We start from the raw sequence: 25,894 nt of genomic DNA on the forward strand, positions 1-25,894 counted from the left end.
TTACATTTAAAACACTGGCTTTATTCAAATACTACCCATCTGTACATTAAAAACAAGCAGATTAGAAGTAAATGTTTTATTCTTCCAACTAAATTCCAGTACTACAAGGGCAGTAAAACAATGATACACGGGGGTGGGGGGGGGAAATGCAGCTATAAACATTCGTTAAAAAGACTGATAGAATAAATAAAAACTACCAAAAAAAAAAAAAAAAATCCCAACAGGGAAATCATATAAACCCATTTGAAACCCCAAGAAGTCCTGGAATACAGAAATGCCCTCCTCCTCCACTAGTTCATAGGAAGCACTGTAGGCTATTCGCTTAATAATGTCCTGGGATTACATCCTAAATTATTAACAACTGGTTATAGCTTGGTTGTAGTGCACAATTAAAATCACACTAACTTCATCTGAAGTGTCTTTCTACAGTTTTATTTACACAACCAGTGAAGGGCATGTTCTTAGAATACCAGCTTTAATCCTTTCCAAACATTAATAGAAGCCAAATTGTAATGATACAGCAAAGGAGGCCACTGGCATTAATACAGGTAGCAAAGGTCCACATCCGGGTGGTATTGACATCAAGGAAATTTCCAAATCCGGCTGCTGCCTAAGAGTGGTTGCCACTGACGAAAGCTTGAAATAACCTGTATTCACAGAGGGGTATTGGCATTGCTGCATGTCATAATTGGGACCTCTTGCAACAACTCAACAAGGAACAAGGCAGCCCATAAATGCAGAAAACGTGATTCATGAAACATCTAAAGGGAGAGAAAAGGAAAATGAGTGCAAAGTTCAGATCAAAATTTAAACATGCCAAAGCTTCATCCCTAATATACTGCCCTAGATATTTAAGTAAGCAAAAGTAATAAGCCTGAGTAAAATTTTACTGCCTATTTCCTCCAAATTTTTTCTCCTTGATATTGTTAAGTTCTCTTGTGTATGAAGATAATTATAATAAATTATAACAAACATCTCCATAAGATTGTCTTGTATTTGGTTCAAAGGTGAAATACTTACAACTAGCAGGCTGTTCTCCATATCGTCGCATTATCTGATCATGTGTAAACTTCACAAATGCATCATATTGTTCTATAAATAGAGGTAGTTATCAATTACATGATTTGTAAAAATGCCCTCTTAATATATCAAGGCCAGAGAAACTCAAAAGTCCAATATATATAGTGAAATAATTCTAAGTTGGCACTTAGACACACAACCTCAATAGTAATAGCTTTTCAAATGGAAAGAGCATGGAGCTTAGGAAACCCACATCAGCTGAAATCACACAACCTCATGTATACGCTGGGTGGGGCTTATTTCTTATCAAAAGTAAAGATATTTTTCCTCTGAAAATTATTATAAGTAGTCTATGAATGGTAATGTACTGCAATGAGAGGAAACAGGACAAAAAAGCGTAGTAAAATATGTAATTAATCCAAATATCCACCTGTAACTTAATTAGATGCCACAGAAAAAGATGTTATATAACTAACAAACTCTCTCACCTATGTTAGCACTTTAACTCCCTAATCATGAAGTTTACAATATCAATATCCATTAAATCTGTGGCTTAAAAATCAGGGGGGAAAATCTGATTATGTTAGCACACATATTTTATTTACTACACTTAAATTATCAAATTTTATGGAAAAAAATTTTCTGGATAATTAAAAGAATGCAGCAGATTGATAAAATTATGTACACAGTGCCAGTTAAATTTCAAGTCTTCAGACTGATGCAAAATTATCATGAAAGATACAAAGTCAAAAACCTCTTCAAACAATGTGACCAATAAAGAATTAATCTCCAAAATTTACAAGCAGCTTATGACAACATCAAAACAAACAATCCACTCAAAATGGGCAGAAGACCTGAACAGACATTTCTCCAAAGAGGACAAACAGATGGCCAATACGCACATGAAAAGATGTTCAACATGGCTAGTTATTAGAGAAATGCAAATCAAAACTACAATATCACCTCACAGTGGTCAAAATGGCTATTATCAAAAAATCCAAAAAACATGCTAGAAGGTGTGGAGAAAAGAGAAGGTGTGGAGAAAAGGGAACCCTTCTACACTGTTGGTGGAATGTAAATTGGTACAGCCACTATGGAGAACAGTTTGGAGGTTCCATAAAAAAGTGAAAATACAGCTACCATATGACCCTGCAGTCCCACTCATGGGCATATATCTGGAGAAAAACGTGATCTGAAAGGATACCTGCACCCCAGTGTTCACTGCAGCACTGTTTACAAGAAGACATGGAAGCCACCTATATGTCCACTGACAGAGGAATGGATAAAGAAGATGTGGTGTATATATATACAATGGAGTATGACTCAACCATTAATAAAAGTGAAACAATGTCATTCGCAGCAACATGGATGGATCTAGAGTGTCATACTAAGTGAAGTCAGAGAAGGAGAAATTATATATATCTGGAATCTAAAAAGAAACAATACAAATGAACTTATAAAACAGAGAGACTCACAGACTTAAGAAAATGAACTTATGATTGCTGAGGAGAAGGAAGGAAGGGTTAGTCACTCAGTCAAGTCCAACTCTTTGCAATCCCATGGACTGTAGCCTGCCAGGCTCCTCTGTTCATGGGATTTTCCAGGCAAGAAAACTGGAGTAGGTTGCCATTTCCTTCTCCAGAGGATCTTCCCAATGCAAGGATTGAATCCACATATCCTGCACTGCAGGCAGATTTGTTACTGTCTGAGCTACCAGGGAAGCCTGAGAAGAGTTAGTTAGGGACTTTGGAAAGGTCATGTACACACTGCTATACTTAAAATGGATAACCAACAAGGCCCTATTGTATAGCACATGAAACTCTGCTCAATGTTATGTGCCAGCTCTGATGGGAGGGGGGGTTTGGGGAGAATGGATACATGTATATGTATGGCTGAGTCCCTTCACTCTTCACCTGAAACTACCTCAAACATTGTTAATCAGCTAATACCCCAATACAAGATAAAAGAGTTCAAAGTTTGGAAAAGTAAAATAACTTAAAAAAAAAGAAAAAAGGTAGAAGCAGAACCTAAAAATATAAAAAACAACCAAGTGTTTTAAAAAAAAAAAAAACCCACAAGCAAACTGTAGCCCTCCAGGCTTCTCTGTAAACAGCCAAAGCATAGGGTACTATCAAAAGAAATATCTAGTTTCCTAATATTGCTGCTCATCTACATGGCTAACAAATACTATTTCTTAAAGTCACTAAGGAGGGCCATGAGCTATAGCCAAGTTCATTTCCTTTCTTGAAATTCTCTGGTTCTTAGAGAATATGCCTACCAGTGTATAGAAGGGGTAATTTAATTGATGTGTAAAATGTATATAAGAAAGAATGCATTTCTTTGGATGAGTTTCTGGAAAGACTCTAAAACTCATCTCTTACCTGCAAGTTTTGTGTTCAATATTTCTTCATATTCTTCTCGAACTTTCTCCTCACGTTCTTTCAATAAACGTTCACAGATCATCCCAACCTGCCGTAGAGTGAATAAGGGCTGTTCTTTTTTTAATGGTGAGGATGTTCCTGATGGAGTCCCTATGTACAACAGGAACAAAAACCTCATCAGATTTAGAGCCATCGTAGAAAAGCATCATCTAACTGAGGTGGTTTCATGTGAGTATTTCCAGTGCTCATATAAAAGCACTTTCGTATCAGTCTTTAGCACAGTATTTCCCTAGTCTTAAATCAGGTTTAATCCTATCAGCTTACAACTTTGGAAAGACACAGCAAGATGTATGCCATCAAATATAAGGGGGGGAAATGTGAAGGTGAGTTGAGAGAATAACAAAATACAAACAATAAATTTTTTGGTTTTAAATTAATTATTAGCTACGAGAGACTTTGTAAAAATAAATACTGAGAATATATTCCTAATATTCAACATTAAATTTTACAGTTCAGCATCCTTAAAGACTATTAATGTAGCAGCCACTTATACAGTGATAGATTTCTTCAGAATGCACTCCTCTTGAAGTATTTACTTAGGGTACTTTTATTTTCCAAAAACATCATTCTTCTTTTCTTGAAAAGAACATCTGAAATTAATATTTTTTAGAACTCAGGGTTATGACAGTCACTCAAGATAACACTGCTGCAAGTATTCTATAAACAGAAATACACAGATTTGCTATCAATTGTTTGTCCTGTTTATCTGCCCCAATTCCTCTTTATACCTGCTCTTTACTAACTTGATGGCTGGGACTAGTTAACTGAGTATGTTTGTCCTGTGTCCAGCATCAGCTGTTAACAGAATACCAGAATTCTTGTGTACTGATATACAAGAATAAAGCATACCAGCTTTAGTCCACAGCTACCAAACTAAGACTATCTTTACTTACTTTCAAAATCTCAGCTTTGCTGAGGCTGCCAGTTAATTGATTTTATAAGAAGTAAGCTGACAAATGAGAGGAGCTTGCTTTCCCACGATACAATCCTGTCTCTACCCTTACCTCCCCTTACCAAATTTCACCAACTTATCCCCTTCACGTGGGAGTCCCTTGGACAGCACAGATATCAAACCAGTCAATCCTAAAGGAAATCAGTCCTAAATATTCACTGGAAAAATGGCTGCTGAAGCTGTAACTCCAACACTTTGGCCACCTGATGCGAAGAACTGAGTCACTGGAAAAGACCGTGATGCTGGGAAAGACTGAAGGCAGGAGAAGGGGACGACAGAGGATAAGATGGCTGGATGGCCATCACCGACTCGATGGACATGAGTTTGAGCAAGCTCTAGAATTGGTGATGGACAGGGAAGCCTGGTGTGCTACAGTCCATGGGGTTGGAACAGTTGGACTGAGTGACTGAACTGACTGAAAATTTTAAGTGTATTTGCAAACTATCCTCTCCAATAAAAGGTAGGTAAAAACAGATGTAGCATCAAAATAATCAACCTTTAGGCATTATCCTAAAAGACAAGTGTGTGTGAGGGTGCATGTTCAGGGACATTTTTGGTAATAGAAATTTCAAGTCTATCATTATTAAATAATTATGGGAAATCCATAGAATGCAGTCTTTAGCTAAGGCAAAGTATATCTATACCTGACAGAGAAGCATATGGCTGTATTTTTTTTTTTTTCTTTAATAGAGGCTACGAATCATAGTAGCATTTATGGGGAAGTCCACTTAGGGGATGTTACCTACAGATGGCTGTCTTTGAGTCATGGGAATCCAAGTGGCTATTACCTTTTTTGTACCATATTTTTAAGAGATTATGAGTTACCTGTATAAATGTTTTTTCAAAAATCAAGGAGAAATAGGAGCTTGATGACTAAAGGCAATTTGTTTTCCTTTTTCCCATACTAAGTAACATTTCCTTTCACACTTATCAATTCTTTTATTACCTGGTGAACCTGGTCCACTGAGGAGAAATGCGTGTGGCTGTGCATCAGAAGTACAACATGGATCTGTCTGTTGAAAACTAGTTTCTAAATGTTTTCTCTTCTGCATGCGCTTATACTCTTGTTTTATGTTGTATAGAATTTGTTCTAGAAGAAAAAAAGTCAAAATTTGGCAAGACAACACTTTCAAGTTAAAAAATAGGTTGGGTTCTACTGAAAATATTCTCTTCAAATATCTAGAAAACTTATGTTTTGGGAGGAATTCATTTCAGCATAATGGGAACACTCAATCAGAAATAACACATACACACCATCTGGAATCCAGCTATTCCAAAATGCCATTCTTTCTGAGCACTCATTAGTTTAAAAAAAAAAAATAAGTTTTTCATTCAATGGTAAAGATAAGGGAGTCTGAACTGAAACATGTATTTCACTCATATTCTAAGAGTATCAGACTCAAAGGTCATTTATTCACCACACAGAACTATTAAACAGGCTTTTCCAAGACCATAAATAATCAGAAGCAGGGAGAAGTATGTAAAATACAGGTACACAAGAGTGAGAGGTGACAGCAATATGTCAGCAAAATGACCGAGTTGTTAGGAACTAAAAAACCATTATACATTAAGCGGCCATGGCCATTAATATTAAGCTCAACAGAACTGATGAGTATCACAGTCTTAGCAGCAAAGTTCTGTCCTATATCTTTGGGGTAAAAACCCATGTAAAGTGATTGGTATATCACTCATTAAAAGATGATTAATTAAAAACCACTACACTACAGTGCCACCCTCTTGAACCACGACCATCAAATGAGGAATGAAAAAGCAGCAGCATATCCTTTAGGCCAGTATGATAAGTTTCAGAAGACTTCTAATTCAAAATAGTGACAGTTAGCCAGCCTCTTCAGAAAATCCCTGAGGTTCTCACTCCCTCCAAACAGACTTTCTTACCACCACCATAGTTCTTAAATTCATAGGATATCCATGGGAAACTACATCCCAGGGAGCGTGTTATTCCCGACCCAAAGCAAAAGTAAACAAAAATAACAGGCAATAAAATGTTTTGTAAATATAATGGAGTGTAATTCCACACCATTCTAAAATGATGCAATTTTAAAATGAACTGAAATGCACCTGAAGGCTAAAGATTTATGTAAAATGAAAACAATCCTTTTTGGAAAAGTTAATACTAGAAGTTGTTTTTAGGTATACACTTAAATCTCACTTCTCTTTTCTCAGTTTAATTTCCCCAGTAAGAACTTTTAGAGCTTTTGAGAGATAGACTGTGAGGGGTATCAATCAGTCCCTTAAGCATTTAGATTCTGCCAGTTTCATTACTATAAATAAAAGCAATTAAAAAATAAAGTTTTGCAAATAAAATAAAAATTTTTTAAATGTCTTGCAAGAGACATCTAGTGAAGAGTCCATTTATGTAAAATTTTGTGTGTAAACAAATCTGTTTTAAATATACATGAATACAAAAATCACGCATTGGAATGACTAACCTCAGGATGGTTGTTTGAATGTCTATAACATTTCTCAAAATGTTCTAACATTTGTTTATATTAAACATGGTCATCATTTTCAGTCCTTTTCCATTTATGTGAAATTGTAATTTAAAACAAAGTTACCAATGTGAAATAGCAATAGCTATCTACTGAACAGCTAAGCACCATAAGAGAAACATGCTTCCTAAGATTCAGAGGTGTCCAATAAAACCAGTGCAACATCCTGTACCAACCAGGTCAGGCACACATACCCTTTTTTCAAAAAATAACTCTCTCAGTAGCAAAATTCTTTAAGAGGTTTCTAAAATAATGATGTTTCGATCTCATAGCAGGCTTCACTCATTTATCATTTTATGTTCAGTTACCATCATGCTGATCAAAAGTACCATTCAAAGCATTCAAAGTTTACTCACGAAGACTTCAAATATAATAGCACAAAGTAATTTGGCTTTAACTTATTTTGTGTGACTTATTCTTTGATCATTGTGGTGACAAAACTGTTCTCAAGATTACTTATTCTTCCTTTTGCTTCACCCAAAGCACAACCAAATGTACCAAAAGAATAGCTGTAACAATTTGTTCATTTGAAAGTCTTGAACCAGTTCTAGCCTAAGAAGAAAGATATGGTAAAACTTGTAAAAATTTAGCTTTATATACATCTCCATACTATCTAAAATTTAAGAGATTTTATTAAGGACCTGTAAGGCATAACTTACAAATGAATTCACCAATTTAAAAGTACAATTTGATGAGTTCTGACAAGTGCAACATAGTTCTGGAACCACCACAACCACAATAAAGAACTTTATCACCCCAGCTGTTCTCAGTCACCACCTTTACCGCCACCACTTTCTCTGCTGTCAGTTTTGTGTTTTCTAAAACTGCTATCTTAAAGAGTAGATTTTTGTCTTCTTTCACCCAGCAAAATGGTTTTGAGATTCATACATGATGTTACATCAACCAGTAATCCCTTTTTGTTAATTAGTATTCCACTGTGTATATACGGTATATATCACACCTTATCCATTCTCCTTTTGGTGGACATTTGGACTGTTTCCAACTGGGAACTATTATGAATATTCAAGTACAAGCCCATAGGTGGCAAATTTTTATTTCGCTTAAGTAAATACCTAGGAGTGGAACTGGATGGACTGATTACATGGCTAAGAAATTGACAAACCATTTTCCAGAGTAACTGTATGTTTTGCATTCCCACCAGCAATGTGAGTTCCAGGTGCTCCACATCTTTATCAACACTTGGCAGAGCTGAAGAGTTCTGAATGCTACAGCACTGCTTTTTATACCTATTACGATAGAACTATGTCATCTAAGCCCCACTGTGCTCTTAAGATGCTTTAATACTGGTAACGTGTGATCAACAATGTTACTTAGTGAATGGTCCAATTTCAGTTCAGTCAGTTCAGTGGCTCAGTCATGTCAGACTACTTGTGACCCCAGAGACTGCAGCACGCAAGGCTTCCCTGTCCATCACCAACTCCCGGAGCTTATTCAAACTCATGTCCATTGAGTCGGTGATGCCATCCAGCCATCTCATCCTCTGTCGTCCCCTTCTCCTCCCGCCTTCAATTACTCCCAGCATCAGGGTCTTTTCAAATGAGTCAGTACTTTGCACCAGGTGCCCAAAGTATTGGAGTTTCAGCTTCAGCATGGGTCCTTCCCAATGAATATTCAGGACTAACTTCTTTTAGGATGGACCGGTTGGATTTCCTTGCAGTCCAAAGGACTCTCAAGAGTCTTCTCCAACACCATAGTTCAAAAGCATCAATTCTTCGGCACTCAGCTTTCGTCACAGTCCAACTCTCACATCCATACATGACTACTGGAGAAACCAAAGCTTTGACTAGACGGACCTTTGTTGGCAAAGTAATGTCTCTGCTTTTTAATATGCTGTCTCGGTTGGTCTTTTTTTCCAAGGAGTAAGCGTCTTTTAATTTCATGGCTGCAGTCACCATCTGCAGTGATTTTGGAGTCCCCAAAATTCAACTCTCTCACTGTTTCCATTGTTTCCCCATCTATTTGCCATGAAGTGATAGGACCAGATGCCGTGATCTTAGTTTTCTGAATGTTGAGCTTTAAGCCAACTTTTTCACTCTCCTCTTTCACTTTCATCAAGAGGCTCTTTAGTTCTTCTTCGCTTTCTGCCATAAGGGTGGAGTTATCTGCATAAGGGTGGAGTCATCTGCATATCTGAGGTTATTGATATTTCTCCCAGCAATCTTGATTCCATCTTGTGCTTCATCCAGCCCGGCATTTCTCATGATGTACTCTGCATATAAGTTAAATAAGCAGGATGACAATATATAGCCTTGACGTTCTCCTTTCCCGATTTGTAACTGGTCTGTTGTTCCATGTCCACTTCTAACTGTTGCTTCCTGACCTGCATACAGATTTCTCAGGAGGCAGGTCAAGTGCTCTGGTATTTCCATCTCTTGAAGAATTTTCCACAGTTTGTTGTAATACACAGTCAAAGGCTTTGGCGTAGTCAATAAAGCAGAAATAGATGTTTTTCCTAAATCAACCCTGAATATTATTCATTGGAAGGACTGATGCTGAAGCTGAAGTTCCAATATTTTGGCCACCTGATGCGAAGAGCTGACTCACCACCCTGATTGCGGGCTGGAAAAGAGGGTGACAGAGGCTGAGGTGGTTAGATGGCATCACTGACTTAAAGCACATGAGTTTGAGCAAACTCTGGGAGGTGGTGAAAGACAGGGAAACCTGGTGTGCTGCACTCCATGGAATTACAAAGAGCCTGACACCACTGAGTGACTTGAACAACAACAACAAAGTAGCAGACAGCTAACTAGTAGTACAAGCCTCAAGTTCAATTTCTATCAGTTCAGAGGTCTAGGCAGTTTTGAAGCAGATAACCAAGAAATCTCCCAAGATTCAGTATTCCAGAATTCACAAGTTCAATTTACATGTCTGGTCAACTTAAGTTGCTTCCATATCAGCAAGATAAAGGCCTTACATACATCAACAATGTACCTATGTTCACTTAATCTTAAACTAAAATCTAGCCATCTCTTATGGAACTAAAATGACATTCTATTCCAAGTACATATAACATTTGACATTGTGTTGCCAACAAATTTACTAGTCCATTAAAGAAAGTGAAGCTTTACTAACATTATCAGTTGCACATTCCAGTTTTAATCATGCAGACTTCATATTTGGTTTGTGAAGCATAGATTAAATTCACAGCAAATCACAGAGCAAAATATGTATTTTCAGACAATCTACACTCAAATGGTTGTGGTATATCCCTTTCCAAAATCCTTAAAACTACATCACTGTTGTTCTTACATATACTTTTATCTTGAACAACATGGGAATTTTCAGGGTGCAGAATTCCTGCTGTTGAAAGTCCATGTAACTTGTAGTTTGACCCTGTATCCAAGGATATGGTTCCTCTACATCAGCAGGGTTCCACATCCTTGGATTTAACCACCTTTGGATCGTGTATTTACTATTTTATTTACTAGTGAAAAAAATCCACATAAATGGACCTGTCAGTTCAAGCCTGCACTGTTCAAAGGTTAACTGTAAAATATTAAGACTTTTTGCACTTATTAGGTTAAGTGAAAGTCAGTATTAGCAGATTTATGACTAAGGGCATTTTCATTCCCAAATCTAGTAAATTATCACTGAGGTTGCTAAAGAAATTCTCTGTAATAAGCAGATTATCAATGAGCCTATTCCTTTGGAATATCTGAAATATATACATATAAGCAAAAAGCCTAGGTAAATGTGAAAAGAAAAGGCCTGCCTGAGACAATAAAGCCTGTTTACTCATCTTAGTTGCCAACGACTACTTTGAAAACCCTGGACACAATGAACAAGGTCAACAATATAAACAGGAGAAAGCAAGGATTTAAAAAAAAAAAAAAAGCTGCTGATGATGGTAAAAGAAATAGAATCAAGATAGGACTGAGAGTGAAGGGAAAATGGAATTAGAAGCAATCAGAAATGTGTTTAAAGGAGAATCTCGAAATGGGGGGTGGGGGTGCAGGGTCATCATCAAACATCTTTCTAGAGTAGAGTCCATAACCATAAGATATCTAAAAATTGGTGATACATAAAACTAAATTTTTTTGCTCCAGACCTGTATGAACTTCCTGTTTTCCTACTGACATAGTTACTAGATCAAACATTAACAGTTTCAAATTCAGGTATGAAAGACCCATTTATTATCACCTTATATGCTAATTTCTCTATGGAGTATCTTTGGAAAGAAACAAGCTAAAAGTTCATCTAAACAGATTAACTCAAACAATGAGGTTAAAAATGAAATAAATCTTGAAAGCCTGTCAGATCTAGGGAGGAACACAAATGAAATGGAAAATCTGTAAACAATTAAGTACAGAAAACCTGCAGTAGCTATTAAGACCTAAAACTGAAACTGTTCCAAATAAAATAACAGACCAAATCTAGAGCTCTGAACTACAGACACTGTCATGTCTGTATTTTAATTTATCAAGTAGACAATTCAGAGTTGCTATGGAGACCCATCTTTGTAATTTCAATTATTCTCCTAGATCATCTGATCAGAAATTAGAATAGTTCTTAAGCACTAAGAGCTATCCAATTTAAAAGAAATGAGCTGATGCCATTTTAAATTTACTTTACAATTATTGCTATGTTAAAGGAACCTGAAACCAAATTTTAACAGAAGATTGTCAAGGTATATCTACAGTTTTAACTTCTGTTTGGATTACCATGAATCCTAATAAGCATAATATAGCTGCATATATTTATATAAACACCAGGGTATTGGCTACAGTATTTTAAAGGCAACTGACTCAGATTCTAAATTTACATTATATTTCACTGCATTAGAGTCATCCATTTATCCCCTACAAGAAGAAGGATAACTATAATTAGTACAGGTCAAATTCCATTACTTCACTGGTACTACACAGTAATTACTTATTTGAAGTAAATGGCTCAATTTATTAAATTCTTCAGGTCTAAGTATAAATTACAAGTTAAATGCACAATGGAAGTCACTAATGCAAGGAATCCAAACCATGCTCAGTCAGCAGGTACCGCCTCCCCGATACACATGCAGTTTCATACCTCTATTTTATATTACATTAGATTCTATGTGCTAACCATGATGCTTTTGTTGTTTACTTCTTTACTATCTTCTCAAGTAGCTTACAAGCTAGAAAAAGAGTAATAAGAACAAAAAATGAAAGAAGTAAATGGTGAAGAGAAAGAGGAAACTGAACTATCCAAAACAAAATATGCAAGCTTTGGAAAACATTTAGTGCCAAGTTTCAGCTTCTATTTCAAATAACCATGGGCCATCAAAACAAGGTCTGGAAGGATAAAGAGCAGGCTCCTTGAGGAGGACTGTAGGGCAACACAATCAAGCTAAACAACTAACCTGTTTCTCATAACAACTTATCAGGGCCCCCAAAACACACTTACATAAATATCGAGATACGGCATATCTGGAAACCAGAGGTTGCAAACTGATGATTCATGAATTAAATGGAGTCCAAAGACATGTCTGGCCTGAACTTTTTTCAAAACAATGTGGCCAACATTCAAAAGTTGAATGATCAGATTTCCAGCTACTGGTGATGGGGAGGGAGTGGCTGGGGGTAGGTATTGGACTATGTGGCAAAGTTCAGTTCAGAGTGGCTGCTGCCTTTTGGGTGTAAGTTCTCAAGTGCTTCTAAAACTTTAATGCACACCCAAATCACCTAGGGACTCTGTTAAAATGAACCCTATAAAGGATGGAGCCTGGGTTAAGCATTTTCTAATGAGTTTCCAGGCATTGCAGCAGGTCAGGAGCAAGACTGGAATTCACAAGTCCCCATCTTATTTATTTCAATCATTACTTGCCTGGAACTATGGACATTTAGGTTTCTATCCCCTGCTTAAAATAACTCTACTGGCAATTAAAAAGAAAAGTGTTTGGTTTATGTATTATTGGACATGTCAGGAAATGGGAGAGGAAGAGAAGGAAAGCAGTAGCAGCTGAGATTATTACAAGCACAAAAACATTAAGGATGATCTAATTTATGTTGCCACTCTCACCTGGATGGCTTTTGTAATTCTAAAACATATCCTTCCCAAGCAGGAAAATACCTTGTAAATCAATTTAAACTTCACTGGCCCTACTTAAGGAGATTCATCACATGACATTAACAAAATCACTATGTTCATTATGTGACTGATAGTGAATAAACACGTTTGCTTTTTGATTTCTGCTTTATATATATGCATGTGTGTATATATATAAGTATATACATTTAAAGGAGCTATTAAGCCAGCCAGGAGTGGAGCTGAATGAACCTAGAACTAACGAACTCATGGCCAGATGAAGACAAAAGAACAGCTGGAGAAGTGGAAGAAAACAGTTTGCTGTCACAGAAGATTAAAATACACAAGATATTTCAAAAAGAAGGGAGTGTCAGCAGTGTAAGGAAGGTCAAACAAGATGAGGATTGATTGTGTGCCATGGAAGTCATCACTGGCTTGACAAAAGCCTTCTGAGGTACAAATATACTAGAAGTTGAGAGCCCAGTGGAATTAAGCAGACTATCTGAAACCTCTTGAGTCTAGTTTTGAAATGGAGGAATGTGGATGCCTGCTGGAGGAAAAATAAAGATGCTTCATTTCCTTTATAATGGGAGGCTTGACACTATTTCAAGCCAAAAGCAAGATCTGGTTGACAGACAAAAACCAGAGGATAAGGTTCCTCTGGAGACAAGTGGGATCCTTCCTTCACTATGTAAAGGGCTTTAATTATCTCATTTAATCTTCCTCAGTGATACTAAAAACAAAATATACAAAAACATTGGTAGAGTAGGTACTGGGAAAATTAAGACACTGCCATTTGATGGCCTCTATTTTTTCCATGAAGTACAAGTAAAAGGCAAGGTTATTCACTAAATAAACGGCAGGACTGCTGGACAATGTAAAAAGTCCCATTTGAGGTTGCCCAACTGTAACTATCTCCAGTACTCAGGGGCAGGAGATGCTCTTAATTCTCATGACATCCCCAGAAGGCAGATACTACTATCAAGTGCATACTTTTACAGATGAGGAAAATGAGGCTTTACTGCAATGTCTTCTGAAAGGTCATACAGCTGGAATAAGGCAAACCCAAGCCTTATTTAACTTATATGCAGAGTACATCAAGAGAAACGCTGGGCTGGATGAAGCACAAGCTGGAATCAAGCCGGGAGAAATATCAATAACCTCAGATATGCAGATGACTCCACCCTTATGGCAGAAAGCGAAGAACTAAAGAACCTCTTGATGAAAGTGATAGAGGAGAGTGAAAAAATTGGCTTAAAGCTCAACATTCAGAAAACTAAGATCATGGCATCCGGTCCCATCACTTCATGGCAAACAGACGGGGAAACAGTGAGAGAGTGATTTTGGAGGGGGCTCCAAAAATCACTGCAGATGGTGACTACAGCCATGAAATTAAAAGACGCTTACTCCTTGGAAAAAAAGACCAACCGAGACAGCATATTAAAAAGCAGAGACATTACTTTGCCAACAAAGGTCCATCTAGTCAAAGCTTTGGTTTCTCCAGTAGTCATGTATGGATGTGAGAGTTGGACTATAAAGAAAGCTGAGCGCTGAAGAATTGGTGTTTTTGAACTATGGCGTTGGAGAAGACTTTTGACGAGTCCCTTGGACTGCAAGGAGAGCAAACCAGTCCATCCTAAAGGAAATCAGTCCTGAGCATTCACCGGAAGGACTGATGCGGAAGCTGAAACTCCAATACTTTGGCCACCTGATGTGAAGAACTGGCTCACTGGAAAAGACCCTGATGCTGGGAAAGATTGAAGGCAGGAGAAGTAAACTCTGGGAGTTGGTGATGGACAGGGAGGCCTAGCTTGCTGCAGTCCATGGGGTTGCAAAGAGTCGGACACGACTGAGTGACTGAACTGAACTGAAGCCTGATGTCAGGGCCTAACCTCTTAACATCTACTACCCTCTCCAGTATTATATTAGTACACCTAGTCAATATTCTATGAGTACCTAAAGTGAAAATAAATCAGAAAAACAGAATGTCAGTTAGAATAGAGGGATCCACCGCCATGTACTACTAATACTTCACACAATGAAACATCAAACTCTATGACTGTTAAGGTAGTAAGCTTTTGGCACATAATTCTCATCTACTTAGAACCCTGCAAATACAATCACTGACTGTAACAGGATAATTATAAGAAATGTTTGTATTACATTCAGATATTTATACAAGGGATGCTTCAAGTGTCTTTAAACTGCTTCCTCTGAGGATAGGCATCTGTAACTAACTAGAATGATTTATTGGTGTTTCAACAGTTAGGAATTATTCTAAACTGACAAGTCAGCATTACCACACATGCTGAGTACAAGAACAGCCTCTGATAATGTACTATTTCACCCTGAGCCATGGATCAGGTTCCCCCATCTGTCACAACCACCTAAAACCTCCTACAGTTTTAACCAATTATACTGCTTAGAGAAGTTTTTCTTCCAGAGACTTATGCATCAGCATTAGGAACAAGGCAATCTTTTGTAACAAATGGCAAAGTTCAAGGAAAGTAATGCTTGAAAAGCTGGCTTTCTGCAACCTTTCAAATTCTTCTCCCATTCTATTAAACTGCTACATCAGTTCAATGATGCTGTGCTTTTTAAAAAAAAGAAAGAAAAGCAACTCTTCCAGGTCCATTTCTCCAAACTTCCTCCCTTTAGTTCGATTTTTAGAGCGAGTTTTCTAAGAATTACCATTAAAGGAAATGAAAATAAATACTAAACCAAAGTCTGAATGTATACTACAGACTAAAACAATTTCAGAAACAGTCAATAAATAAGCTTCAGTAGTAAAAGTGTGATGTAATCAGTAAGCCAATTTCAATGCTCAGGCTGTCAAAGGTGAAAATAATGCTAATATGGACAACTGTCCACAGAGAATTAAAATAGGTATTTGATAAACCATAAAGTTTATGGTATTTTTCTTCATGTTTAGATAGTGTTACAAGTACCAGCAGTTGCAACTCTTGTCAGTACCCAGAGACTGTCTTTTCTTTGCCTAACCAGCCTAGAATCTGAAACTCAAAGGAGGTTCACAGAAACTTGAATAAGTGACTTTCAGAGAAAGTACTTACATTTTTTAATAATGGTAAGAAAATCCAGGTACATGAACAGAGAATTTAAAAATACAGTCAAATTCAAAAATTGTATTACTGAAAAAAAAATCATAGGTTTAATAAAATCAAAATGTTGTAAAGCATTTGTACTTCAGGATGATCTATGATATCTGACATATAAAAATTAGTGACTTACAGTTTTAAAGAGAAGAAAGCAGTTATACTCTAAGACAAACTACAAGCATATTGTGAGCTATTTTTCTAGTGCTGGAAGGATAAAAACCACTACCACTACCCCAAAAACCTATCATCACAAGAAAGATTATACAATCTGGCACAATGCAAAACTGTGATCAAAGGGCTCAAAATAAATATCAAAGCTGACACTAGAATTTTAATTTACCTGCAAGGATTCTCTCCCTGCTCAATTATAATTGCAGTATCTTCCCATCAAAAAAAAATTGTTCTAACTTAAATCATTCAATTCCTTTAGAAATGAAAGCTCAGAACTTCATAGTACAAATTATTTGTCCTAAAAATCATGTAAAATCTTTGAAAATGGTAAAATCCTTGTAAATGGGGCTATTTCAAATATTGTAGTACACATAACCATGTGGAGAAGGAAATGGCAACCCGCTCCAGTACTCTTGCCAGGAAAATCCCATGGATGGAGGAGCCTGGTAAGCTGCAGTCCATGGGGTCGGGAAGAGTTGGACACAACTGAGCAACTTCACTTTCACTTTTAACTTTCATGCAATGGAGAAGGAAATGGCAACCCACTCCAGTATTCTTGTCTGGAGAATCCCAGGGACTGGGGAGCCTGTTAGGGTTGCCATCTATGGGGTCGCAGAGAGTCAGACACGACTGAAGTGACTTAGCAGCAGCAGCATAACCATGTTTATCATCACTATTCAGAAACATGAAGGAATACTTTTGGTGCACTTCAAGAGCCTCAAAATACTATTAGAAGTCTTTAAAATAAATACTATATTTGTTACTACTCATCTGAGTCACAGTTTTAAAAAATGTTGTCACATATTGTGGCTTTATTGTCACAGAAGGAGAAGTGAAATTATATTTTTTTCTTAAAACTGCCCAAACCTTAATTCAACAAATACATTCAGAAGATATTTTAAAACTCTGTATAAGACATTAACTGAGAGAAGGTATAGCAGGTAATTCTCAAACTAGACAAGTCCCACCTATCCTCTCAAAATTCAGAGGACATTCCTTTTCACTAACAGTCTTTGCTACAAAACTGCCACTGATATTTCTCAGGTGTGTTTAGAAAGTTGAGAAACAATGGTAAGCTGCTGAGTTCTAGAAGTCCTATGCTCAGTAGTAAAACTGAAAATGCATCTCTTAAACTAAGGTCATTTATGAAGACCTCTTCACCATCTGCAGATGCCAGACAGGTTCATATAGGCTTTAACGAGTATTCCACTCTTCATACTTTTCTGAAGGTAGGCAGTCTTCTCAAAGTCAAGAAATGCACTGTGGTTTCACATATGCATAGACAGCATTCTGTACCAGCACAGGGTTAGCAATAGTAACTGTTAATGCTACTAAGTACTAGCAAGGACCGTAAGTTGCTGGTTAATTCACCTATGGGGCTTCCCAGGTGGCTCAGTGGTAAAGAATCCGCCTGCCAAGGTAGGAGATGCAGGTTTGAAACCAGGGTTGGGAATGGAGGAGGGCATAGCAACCCACTCCAGTATTCTTGCCTGGAAAATCCCATGGACAGAGGGTCCTGGTGGGCTACAGTCCATGAGGCTGCAAAGTCAGACACGACTCAACCTTGTACACAATTCACTTATGGGCACTTGAAAAGACCCAATACCGTTCGTTTCTTGTTTCGTGAACCTACTACCCAAGAGGTCCAAACTTAACCTATGCTATCATTATGCATTTTTCTTTAAGTGGAAGAATCATCAAAGGTTTCTTTTCAAAGAAGAAAAATACACAAAAATGGGCAGTTCCAATGAACCTCTTTCTCAACCTTTCAAAACTAAAGCATTTCTATCACTGTCTTCCTGTCTACCTCAACACTTAGGAAAAGGCCTATCTGAGTAACATACAATATATTCTTTTCCCTATAAAGCCATTCAAGAAAACTGAAGAAATTTTATTATTCTCCTTTACATTGGAACATTTTCACCTAACAAAGAGTTAGCAAATCTCTTCTCTGATCTAGACATGTTTACACTATGTGTTTCTGTGCTCAAGATAGGCTTTCATTTTTCTACTTTCAAAACAAAACAGCTTAATAATGAATACAACTGCACTCTGCTTTTAATGGCTTATAGACTTACATGATTCTTAAATGCATAATTCATAGAACTATTAAATAACTGCAGCTACATACACAGTCCTAAATAAAATATCAGGTTTAAAATCCAAAGTACAAAGACCATTAAAAACAGTTTATTTGCCAAATCCACTGAGAAACTAGAAGCAACCTAACAGCTGTCTAAATAACCACAAAATATTAAAAACACTTCTGGCTCAATATAAATGACATCTGAAGTGAAATGTTGCCTCCTCCAACAGACATCTCATTTGTTTGTGTAGAACCATTTATACTTCATTTAAGCCAGCTGGTGTCTCCATTTGCAGGCATGCATCAATGTCTACAGAACAATCTAAGTTCCTGTAAACCCTTCCCCATTCACAAGCTGCAATTTCCATTCTTAATGGCAAGTTTCCAGCAAATACAATGAGCTTTTACAAAGGAATTTAACTCTTCATCCAACTCAATTCCTAAGGCAGACTAGAGCAATGGTAACAAGTCAAATGATGTGTATAAACCTGTCTAGCAAATTCACAAATAGGTTGAGTTCACAGAAGGATCACTTCATTCAGCCACTCATTCATTCACTACACAATTATGAATAACAATGTGTTGGATTTGATTGACAGTCTCATATATTTTGATTTTATTAAAATGTTTGCTCTAGGGAATGTCATGATAATCTTTTCACTAAGTGACAATATTGAGAGGTTTCAAAAACCAATCAACAAGGATAGACCTCTTAGAAATCAGTTTTCAATAAACTTGCCAGTTTGAGTACTAATAAAGCTAAGTAGAGGCATTCATTTTTCCAACCACAGCAAATGGTTCCCGCCACTCCCCATCTCCAGTTATCATGCACTTTTCTTTTTCCACATCCTGAGATAACTACAAACCTCACTGCCAACACCCTCAACAAGGACTGGACAAACATTTTCTGAAAAGAACCAGACAGTAAATATTTGATCTTCGGGAAAATACAATCTCTATCTCAATTACTTGACCCCTCTGTTGTAAAGGGATATGGACAATACTTCAAAAAAAAAAAAAAAAAGAGCATGGTTGTGTTCCAATAAAACTTTATTTGCCAGTTCTTTCCTTTGTCCTATTAAGTTGCAATAGTTTGAAAAATATTGATTTAAATAACATTCATCAAGTCAAACCTTCCTGAGATGACCAACAACCAAAAAAAAACAAAGCTAGAGTTTAAAAGATACCCAGTTCCTGAAGTGACATGACTTCAGCAACATATCAGAAAACATATATAAATATATCCAGAGAACAAAAGTAAATTCATAATAAATTATACACATGCTCTGAAAAAAACTGCACTTCAGTAGTCTAGTTGTAAATTGTTTAAACTATATTTGAACCCACAGAAATGAAAACAAAGAACTTCCATAGAGCCCCAGTCAGTTTCACTTTGGTAAGTTGCTTTTCATTTCCAATCCTAGCTACTTATTTCTGCTAAAGATATATGGTATTCACTCTAAACAAGTTAAAAGAATCACCACTTTTAAAATAGGAATTTAAAAATTAGGTCCAAGTTAGAGGACATGAAAACTGGGAAGCTCTTTGATACCTGCACAACACTGCAGCTCCCATTATGACACCATTACCAAAACCATACAAGAGCAAGCCCAAAACTGGCCGTGTAAAGGTAAGGCTAAATTAAATTAAATGTAAAATGTCATTCCAAGACCACAATTAAAAACGTAAATTTTAGCAACTCAAAAGTTAATCAATTTTAACTGCTGTTCTCTAATTGAAATAGCTAGAAAAAAAACTTTTCAGAGAATCAATAAATATCAGTTAGTGTGTGACTTTAGAATTCAGGATATGATTAAACTTACAGCAGATGTCAAAAACACCTTGAAAAACAGGAAACATACCAATATTTTGGAAAAATGTGAATTTGAATCAGCCGGCTTAAACAATTTCAATAATTCCAGTCATTTTACTATTGTAACAGTAATGGTCCACTTAACTGAAATATAAGAAAATGTGGAGTCAATTGCATTAGTGAATGCTTCAAATACATCAACGAAATGACAGATCTGCAAAGAATCACAATTCTTTCTGAATTAATTCCCTTTAAAGTGAGGACAAATATAGCCCCTAGCTGACTGACTTTATATGCTCAAAGACTATTTTAGCACTGCAATATACTTTAACTCCCAAACCTGACACTGTATTAATTCACCCCCTCGAATGAAATTTACTGCTGGTTAGCTAGAGCTATTTTTAAGTGGCCTTATTAAGTACAGATTCCGCAGTATCATTTCAATTTTCAGTGATAGTCTTTCACTAAAAAGACAAACTCTGAAAATAGTATTAATCCCAGGAACTCATTCTTGACACTGTTCCAACAGCAAAAGATGGTAGCCTAGGCATTTGAGGATCTCCCCATATATTTGGAAAAAGATATTTTAAAAGTATGACCTGAAAAATAACAAAACTTATGTCAATTCCAAATGAAGTTACCAGTAGAGTTAAATACTGCCCACAGATTTTCTTTTTAAAGCTGACGATAAACACGTAAATCAAGCTATGAAAAGGCTTTGTCTACAGATCTTATTATCACCAAAGGCTCACACATGAAACCTTTACATGCTACACGCACAAAGGAAACATTTACACTACCAGTCCACATAAGCCTATGTTAAGACTATGCCAGGGACACACAAGGATTTTCAAAGTACAGGAAAAAACGGACACAAACGCAGCACAAAGCAGTCAAGAGGTAGCTGCCCAGTCACTTTCAGGAAATGTTTCAAGATGAACAGCAAAAATATTCTGAAGTCCCTTGGAATCTTGGGTTGATTTATTATTTTCAAGGCCTAGCCCTTTCCTTCCAAAGTACTTTCATGGGCAAAAATAAAGCACTTTTAACTAAAGCTACTACTCAGCCCCGAATTTCAATACAACTTGCTTTTCATTAAAAGTTCAAGTTTCTCAAGGTCTAGACATATATAGTGTGATCGTATTACAGTATTCGGGAAGAGCATTTTCTTTGTTGTTGACCCTGCTAAGGAAACAGGTCTTGACTCAGCCAAAGTGGCGTTCTTGTGGGTGATTAATGACAGGCCTAGATCTCGCCCCAGTAACATCCCTCCCCCACCCCCACCCCCTCCGTACTAAAATCAGCCATGTCTGAACTGGAAGAGGGGCGGCCGCCTAGCCTCAAACCACCCAGTTCCAGAGTTAATAGGTGCAACCCATTGATTCTGGGAGACAGCCATCGAGATTCGGGTGAAATGTGTGACCCTTCGTTTGCCTCGATTTCCGTGTAGCACTCTCTCTGATCATTTCCGCTGGGGCTCTCCAGACTACGGAAACGCTCGATTCCAGTCATTCGGCCCAAAGAACAAGACCTTCCTCTACCTCACAATACCCGGCAAGGCACCATCCCTACCCACCCCACCCCCGACCCCTCCCCCGATATCAGGCTATTCCTATTGTGTCTCCGACACTGAAAGAGCTCCTTAAGAAAAGTGTGGCCGCCGAGGACTCTGCTAAGGACGGGGAGCCGTCCTGCACCCCCAATCCCGCGGCCTCATCCCTCGCCCCCCACCCCCCGGGCGGCCGCAAGACCGAGTCCCACCTGTGGTGAGACGAGAGGCGACGTCGCCGAAGGGAGATGGCTCCATTCGGAGATACTTCTGCGGCGAGGCGGCGGCGGCCGAGAAGGAAGCGGCGGTGGCCGCGGCTGCCGACGACGGGGTAGCGGCGGCAGAGGTGGGCGCCGACAATGGCGCACATCGCCTCCGCTTCGGGGACGCCGGGCTCAGCAGCGGGTCGAAATCCAGAGTCCGTTTCAGAGTGGCTCCGCACGCCATGGCCGGGGCGCCGGGCTCGGGTGGAGTCAGGGAAGGGAGGGCGAAGGAAGCGGGCAAGAGCGGGGCCCCGAAGAGAGCCTAACCGACGGGCTCAAGAGCGGAAAGCCGGGTGGCGGAGCGCCGGCGAGGGGAGCAGAGCCGCTGCCGCCGCCTCCGCGGTAGGGGCAGTGGCCCGGGCCGGCCGGGGCGAGAGCAGGAGAGGCGGTGGCGGCGGCTCACGCTGGCCGCGTCAGGGGGGCTCTTCCGCCTCCTCAAGCGCGGATCCCCCGGGGGACGCTCCGGCCGCCCCCGCCGTCCGTTAGGGCTTTGCGCCGCGCCTCAGGCACTCCTGCGCGGAGACCGGCTCCTTCAGAAGTCAATAACAGCCTCGTGAGATGTGAGGCTAGAACGCGGCTCCTAAGACGCCCGAATACCGTCCGAAGTTAGAGAGCGGTGGTCGATGCGGCGAGATTGAGAGGCTGCGGCAGCGGCAGGAGCTCCAGCAAACACGTCCAGCCGCTTCCCCCTCCACTGTCTGACTCTTCCACCCGCCGCCGGCCCCAATATGGCGTCAATAACAACGCCGCCGATTCAAATCCTGCGGCCTCAGGGCGCGTGCGCATAGCGGGGGGGGCGGGAGCCCGAGCATGCATTCTGGGAGTTGTAGTTTATTACTGCAGGAAGGACTCTGCGTGAAAAGCGGTTAGGGAGAAGTCACGAAAACTACGACTCCCGTCATTCAAGGCCAGCGATTCCGAGTTCCGGATTGGAATTTAAATCCCCCTACACATCTTGAGTGCAAAAGGAACTGAGGGTAAGAGAAAAAAGAACCCGTGAGAGAGTGGGAGAAAAGAAAGCCGACCGGTGGGGAAAGCAGGTCTTGAAAAGCCTTTAAAATTCAGGTAGTAGTTGTCGTGGTACGCTCCCACAGTGATTTACCAACCGGGAACTTGAAAACGAAACCAACCTAACAGTTCAAGACTGATTAAAACAGTGCCAGAAACAAAACCTGTCACATCGACTGGCTAGGAAATACTAAGATTTTTGGAACCTATTTAGAATTGCAGGAGAGAACAGTGATACTATCAGGTTACAGGAACCTTGAATTGAACTTTATGCGTTGCCCTTTCCAGATAGCTGCTTGCAGCCACTTATTCGGCAAAGCCAGCTTTACCCTATAAATGAATAGGATTTGAACGACGTACAGAACTAAATTGTTCTGCTTTGAATAATAAAGCTAATATCAGAAGTTGTACTATCTCAGTATTGGTGTATATCTTGTGAACGGTAAAAAATAAATCGAAAGACAATGGAAAGAGAGTAGATATTAGACCCATTTTGTAAGCAGAGAAAAAAATTTTTTATCAAAGTGATACTTCTAATCAGGTACCTAAAATGCAAGTCAAATACAGCATTAGTAAAAAAAAAAAAAAAAATGATTTATGTGAAAAACTATGCTTTGTCCTTTGCATATGGAAGCTATCACCAACCAGTCCAATACAAAACTAGTTATCTATGTGAATGCCATAATTATCTAATGATAAGTATAAAATATAGGCTTCCAATGCTTATTTATTCTTGTTATTTATTAATTAAAAGATGTACTATTTTGTGTATTATTCTTTACATCATTTTTAGACAATAGTTTAATACATTTATTCTTGTTTTACAAACTGTTCAACTCCTCAAAGATTAGCAGTCATCACTCTGTGTTAACAACTAAGCTGTGCTAATTTTAACATACTGTTTGGAAAATAATCTTTGGGAAAAGATCAACATTTAATGCAACAGCAGCTGAACTATGACATCTAATAGATAACATTTTTACTAAATTCTAAACACTCCATGGAATCTATGATATGGTGAAAATAACACAATATACATATGTAAATGAGTAGAAAAAGTTAGGTTAACCTATGGAAAACAAGCAACAAAGCATTTATATTCCTGGTAAATATTTTCTGAAATTAAGATTTAACCTGAAATTATAGAACTTAAATTGGAAAAGGAGTGTTAGGAGTTGAATTGTGTCTCCTCAAAATGTATATGTAGTCCTAATTCCAAGTATCTTGGGATGTGAGGTATTTGGAAATAGGATCATTTCAGATATAATTAGTTAAGATGATGTCATACTGGAATAGGGTGGGTCCCTAATCCAATATGACTAGTACCTTCTGTAAAAAGGGGAAATTTGGACACAGATAGGCAGAACACCATGTGCACATGAAGGCAGCAACCTAGATGATGCATCTACAAACCAAAGAAAGCCAAAGATTGCCAGCAAATCATCAGAAGCTAGGGGAGCGGCATGGAACAGATCCTTCCTCATAGCCCTTGGAAGGAACTAACCCTGCTGATAATCTTGACCTTGGCGTTCTAGTCTCCAGACAATGAGACAATAAAACCGAAAACTGTGTTGTTTAAGCCACCCACTTTGTGGTACTCTGTTATTAGAAAACTAATAAAGAGGCTTGTGTTTATTTGAGTTAGGATGATTGCCTGGAAAAGGAGGAAAGAGTTGTGTGTAAAGGTGGCAGGGATTATCTGGTAAACTTGACATTTTAGTCATAATAACTACCCTTGTAATCACCACTGCACTGCATATCTGCTAAAGGCTCTCGGTTAGGATTAAAACAGTGGGCGGGCTGGGGCAGCCTCTCCTTCTACCAGTGACTAAGGAACCTGTTCAGTTTAGAGGAACAAGGGGAACTTTGCCAATTCACCTCTGTGTCTTTGCTCAGGTTCTCTTCCATACCTTTTGCCTAACTACTGTAACACTCAACCTAGGCATTGTCTTCTATAGGAAACCTTCCCCGAGCACATCTAGGCTGAATTCGTTTTATAGATTCATAGAAAAAGAGACACTTATCTTCATTATTACCCTCCCCATTGTAGTACTGTTAATTCTTTGCTCATGACTCTGCCTCTCCCACCACTGGATTAGCTCCTGGCCAATAGCTTAGTACTTTGCACACTTCAAATACTCGTTGACTGTTTCTCAAACATTTTTAAATCACCTTATCCACCCAGTAGTCCACATTATACTTATTCCTTAAGATAGATACCTATGAAAATATTACAGCAAGCTTTTTAGGGTAGAAGAAAACTGTTGAAGGAGGGGGAAAAAAAAAAACCTAAACAAATTTCTTACACTAAAAAAAAAAAAAACTTGAAAGGCTGTAAGTCTTAACATGGCCTTAAGTCTTAACAAATTTAAAAATGAATTTGTATTTTGTTAATCAACAGGCAAAGAGAATTATATTTAATGCATTAATAAGTTGAATCAGGTCCCGTGAACCTAAATATACAGTACAGCTAAAGGCTTCAGTGACCTACACAGGCCAGAATTCTCTTGTGGCAACTACAAGTCTCCTGCATTGCAGGCAGATTCTTTACCGTCTGAGCCACCAGGGAAGCCCCACAAGGCCTATAACAAGTTTTAAAGGCTTGAAATATTTAGAATAGTTTTGCAACAATCTAGCAAGTATTTTCTGATTGGTACAATCTCACAGCCCACTCCAGTACTCTTGCCTGGAAAATCCCATGGATGGAGGACCCTGGTGGGCTGCAGTCCATAGGGTCGCTTGAGTCGGACACGACTGAGCGACTTCACTTTCACTTCTCACTTTCATGCATTGGAGAAGGAAATGGCAACCCACTCCAGTGCTCTTGCCTGGAGAATCCCAGGGACAGGGGAGCCTGGTGGGCTACCATCTGTGGGGTCGCACAGAGTCGGACACGACTGAAGCAACTTAGCAACAGCAGCAGAAGCCTCTGGAGAAAATCAAA

The 25,894-nt window shown here is 38.5% G+C and overlaps 1 protein-coding gene across 2 annotated transcripts; it reads right to left on the reverse strand.

Moving 5' to 3' along the window:
* On the reverse strand, positions 1-22,676 carry AKIRIN2 (akirin 2). 2 transcript variants are annotated; one of them, XM_006058078.4, is made up of 5 exons: positions 21,892-22,675; positions 5,360-5,503; positions 3,402-3,551; positions 1,021-1,092; positions 1-761 (listed from the first exon to the last, which is right to left on the reverse strand). In XM_006058078.4, exons 1-5 carry the CDS (start codon positions 22,124-22,126, stop codon positions 751-753), a joined length of 612 nt encoding a protein of 203 aa, XP_006058140.3. In that variant the 5' UTR covers positions 22,127-22,675; the 3' UTR covers positions 1-750. The 2 variants fall into 2 exon arrangements, with proteins under 2 accessions (XP_006058140.3, XP_025150370.3); XM_025294585.3 differs by lacking the exon at positions 1,021-1,092 and having other exon boundaries at positions 21,892-22,676.
* Positions 22,677-25,894: the final 3,218 nt, after the last annotated feature.

Source organism: Bubalus bubalis, chromosome 10 (genome assembly GCF_019923935.1).
Source record: "Bubalus bubalis isolate 160015118507 breed Murrah chromosome 10, NDDB_SH_1, whole genome shotgun sequence".
Classification (NCBI taxonomy): Eukaryota; Metazoa; Chordata; class Mammalia; order Artiodactyla; family Bovidae; genus Bubalus; species Bubalus bubalis.

Bases quoted from the DNA above. Each gene is read 5' to 3' on its own strand.
- AKIRIN2 (XM_006058078.4), bottom strand. From the start codon at position 22,126: ATGGCGTGCGGAGCCACTCTGAAACGGACTCTGGATTTCGACCCGCTG. The intron at 3,552-5,359 runs GTAATAAAAGAA...TGTTGTACATAG, and splicing joins CAGTGGACCAGGTTCACCAG to GGACTCCATCAGGAACATCC. The intron at 1,093-3,401 runs GTAAGAGATGAG...CTCTATTTATAG, and splicing joins ATTGAACACAAAACTTGCAG to AACAATATGATGCATTTGTG.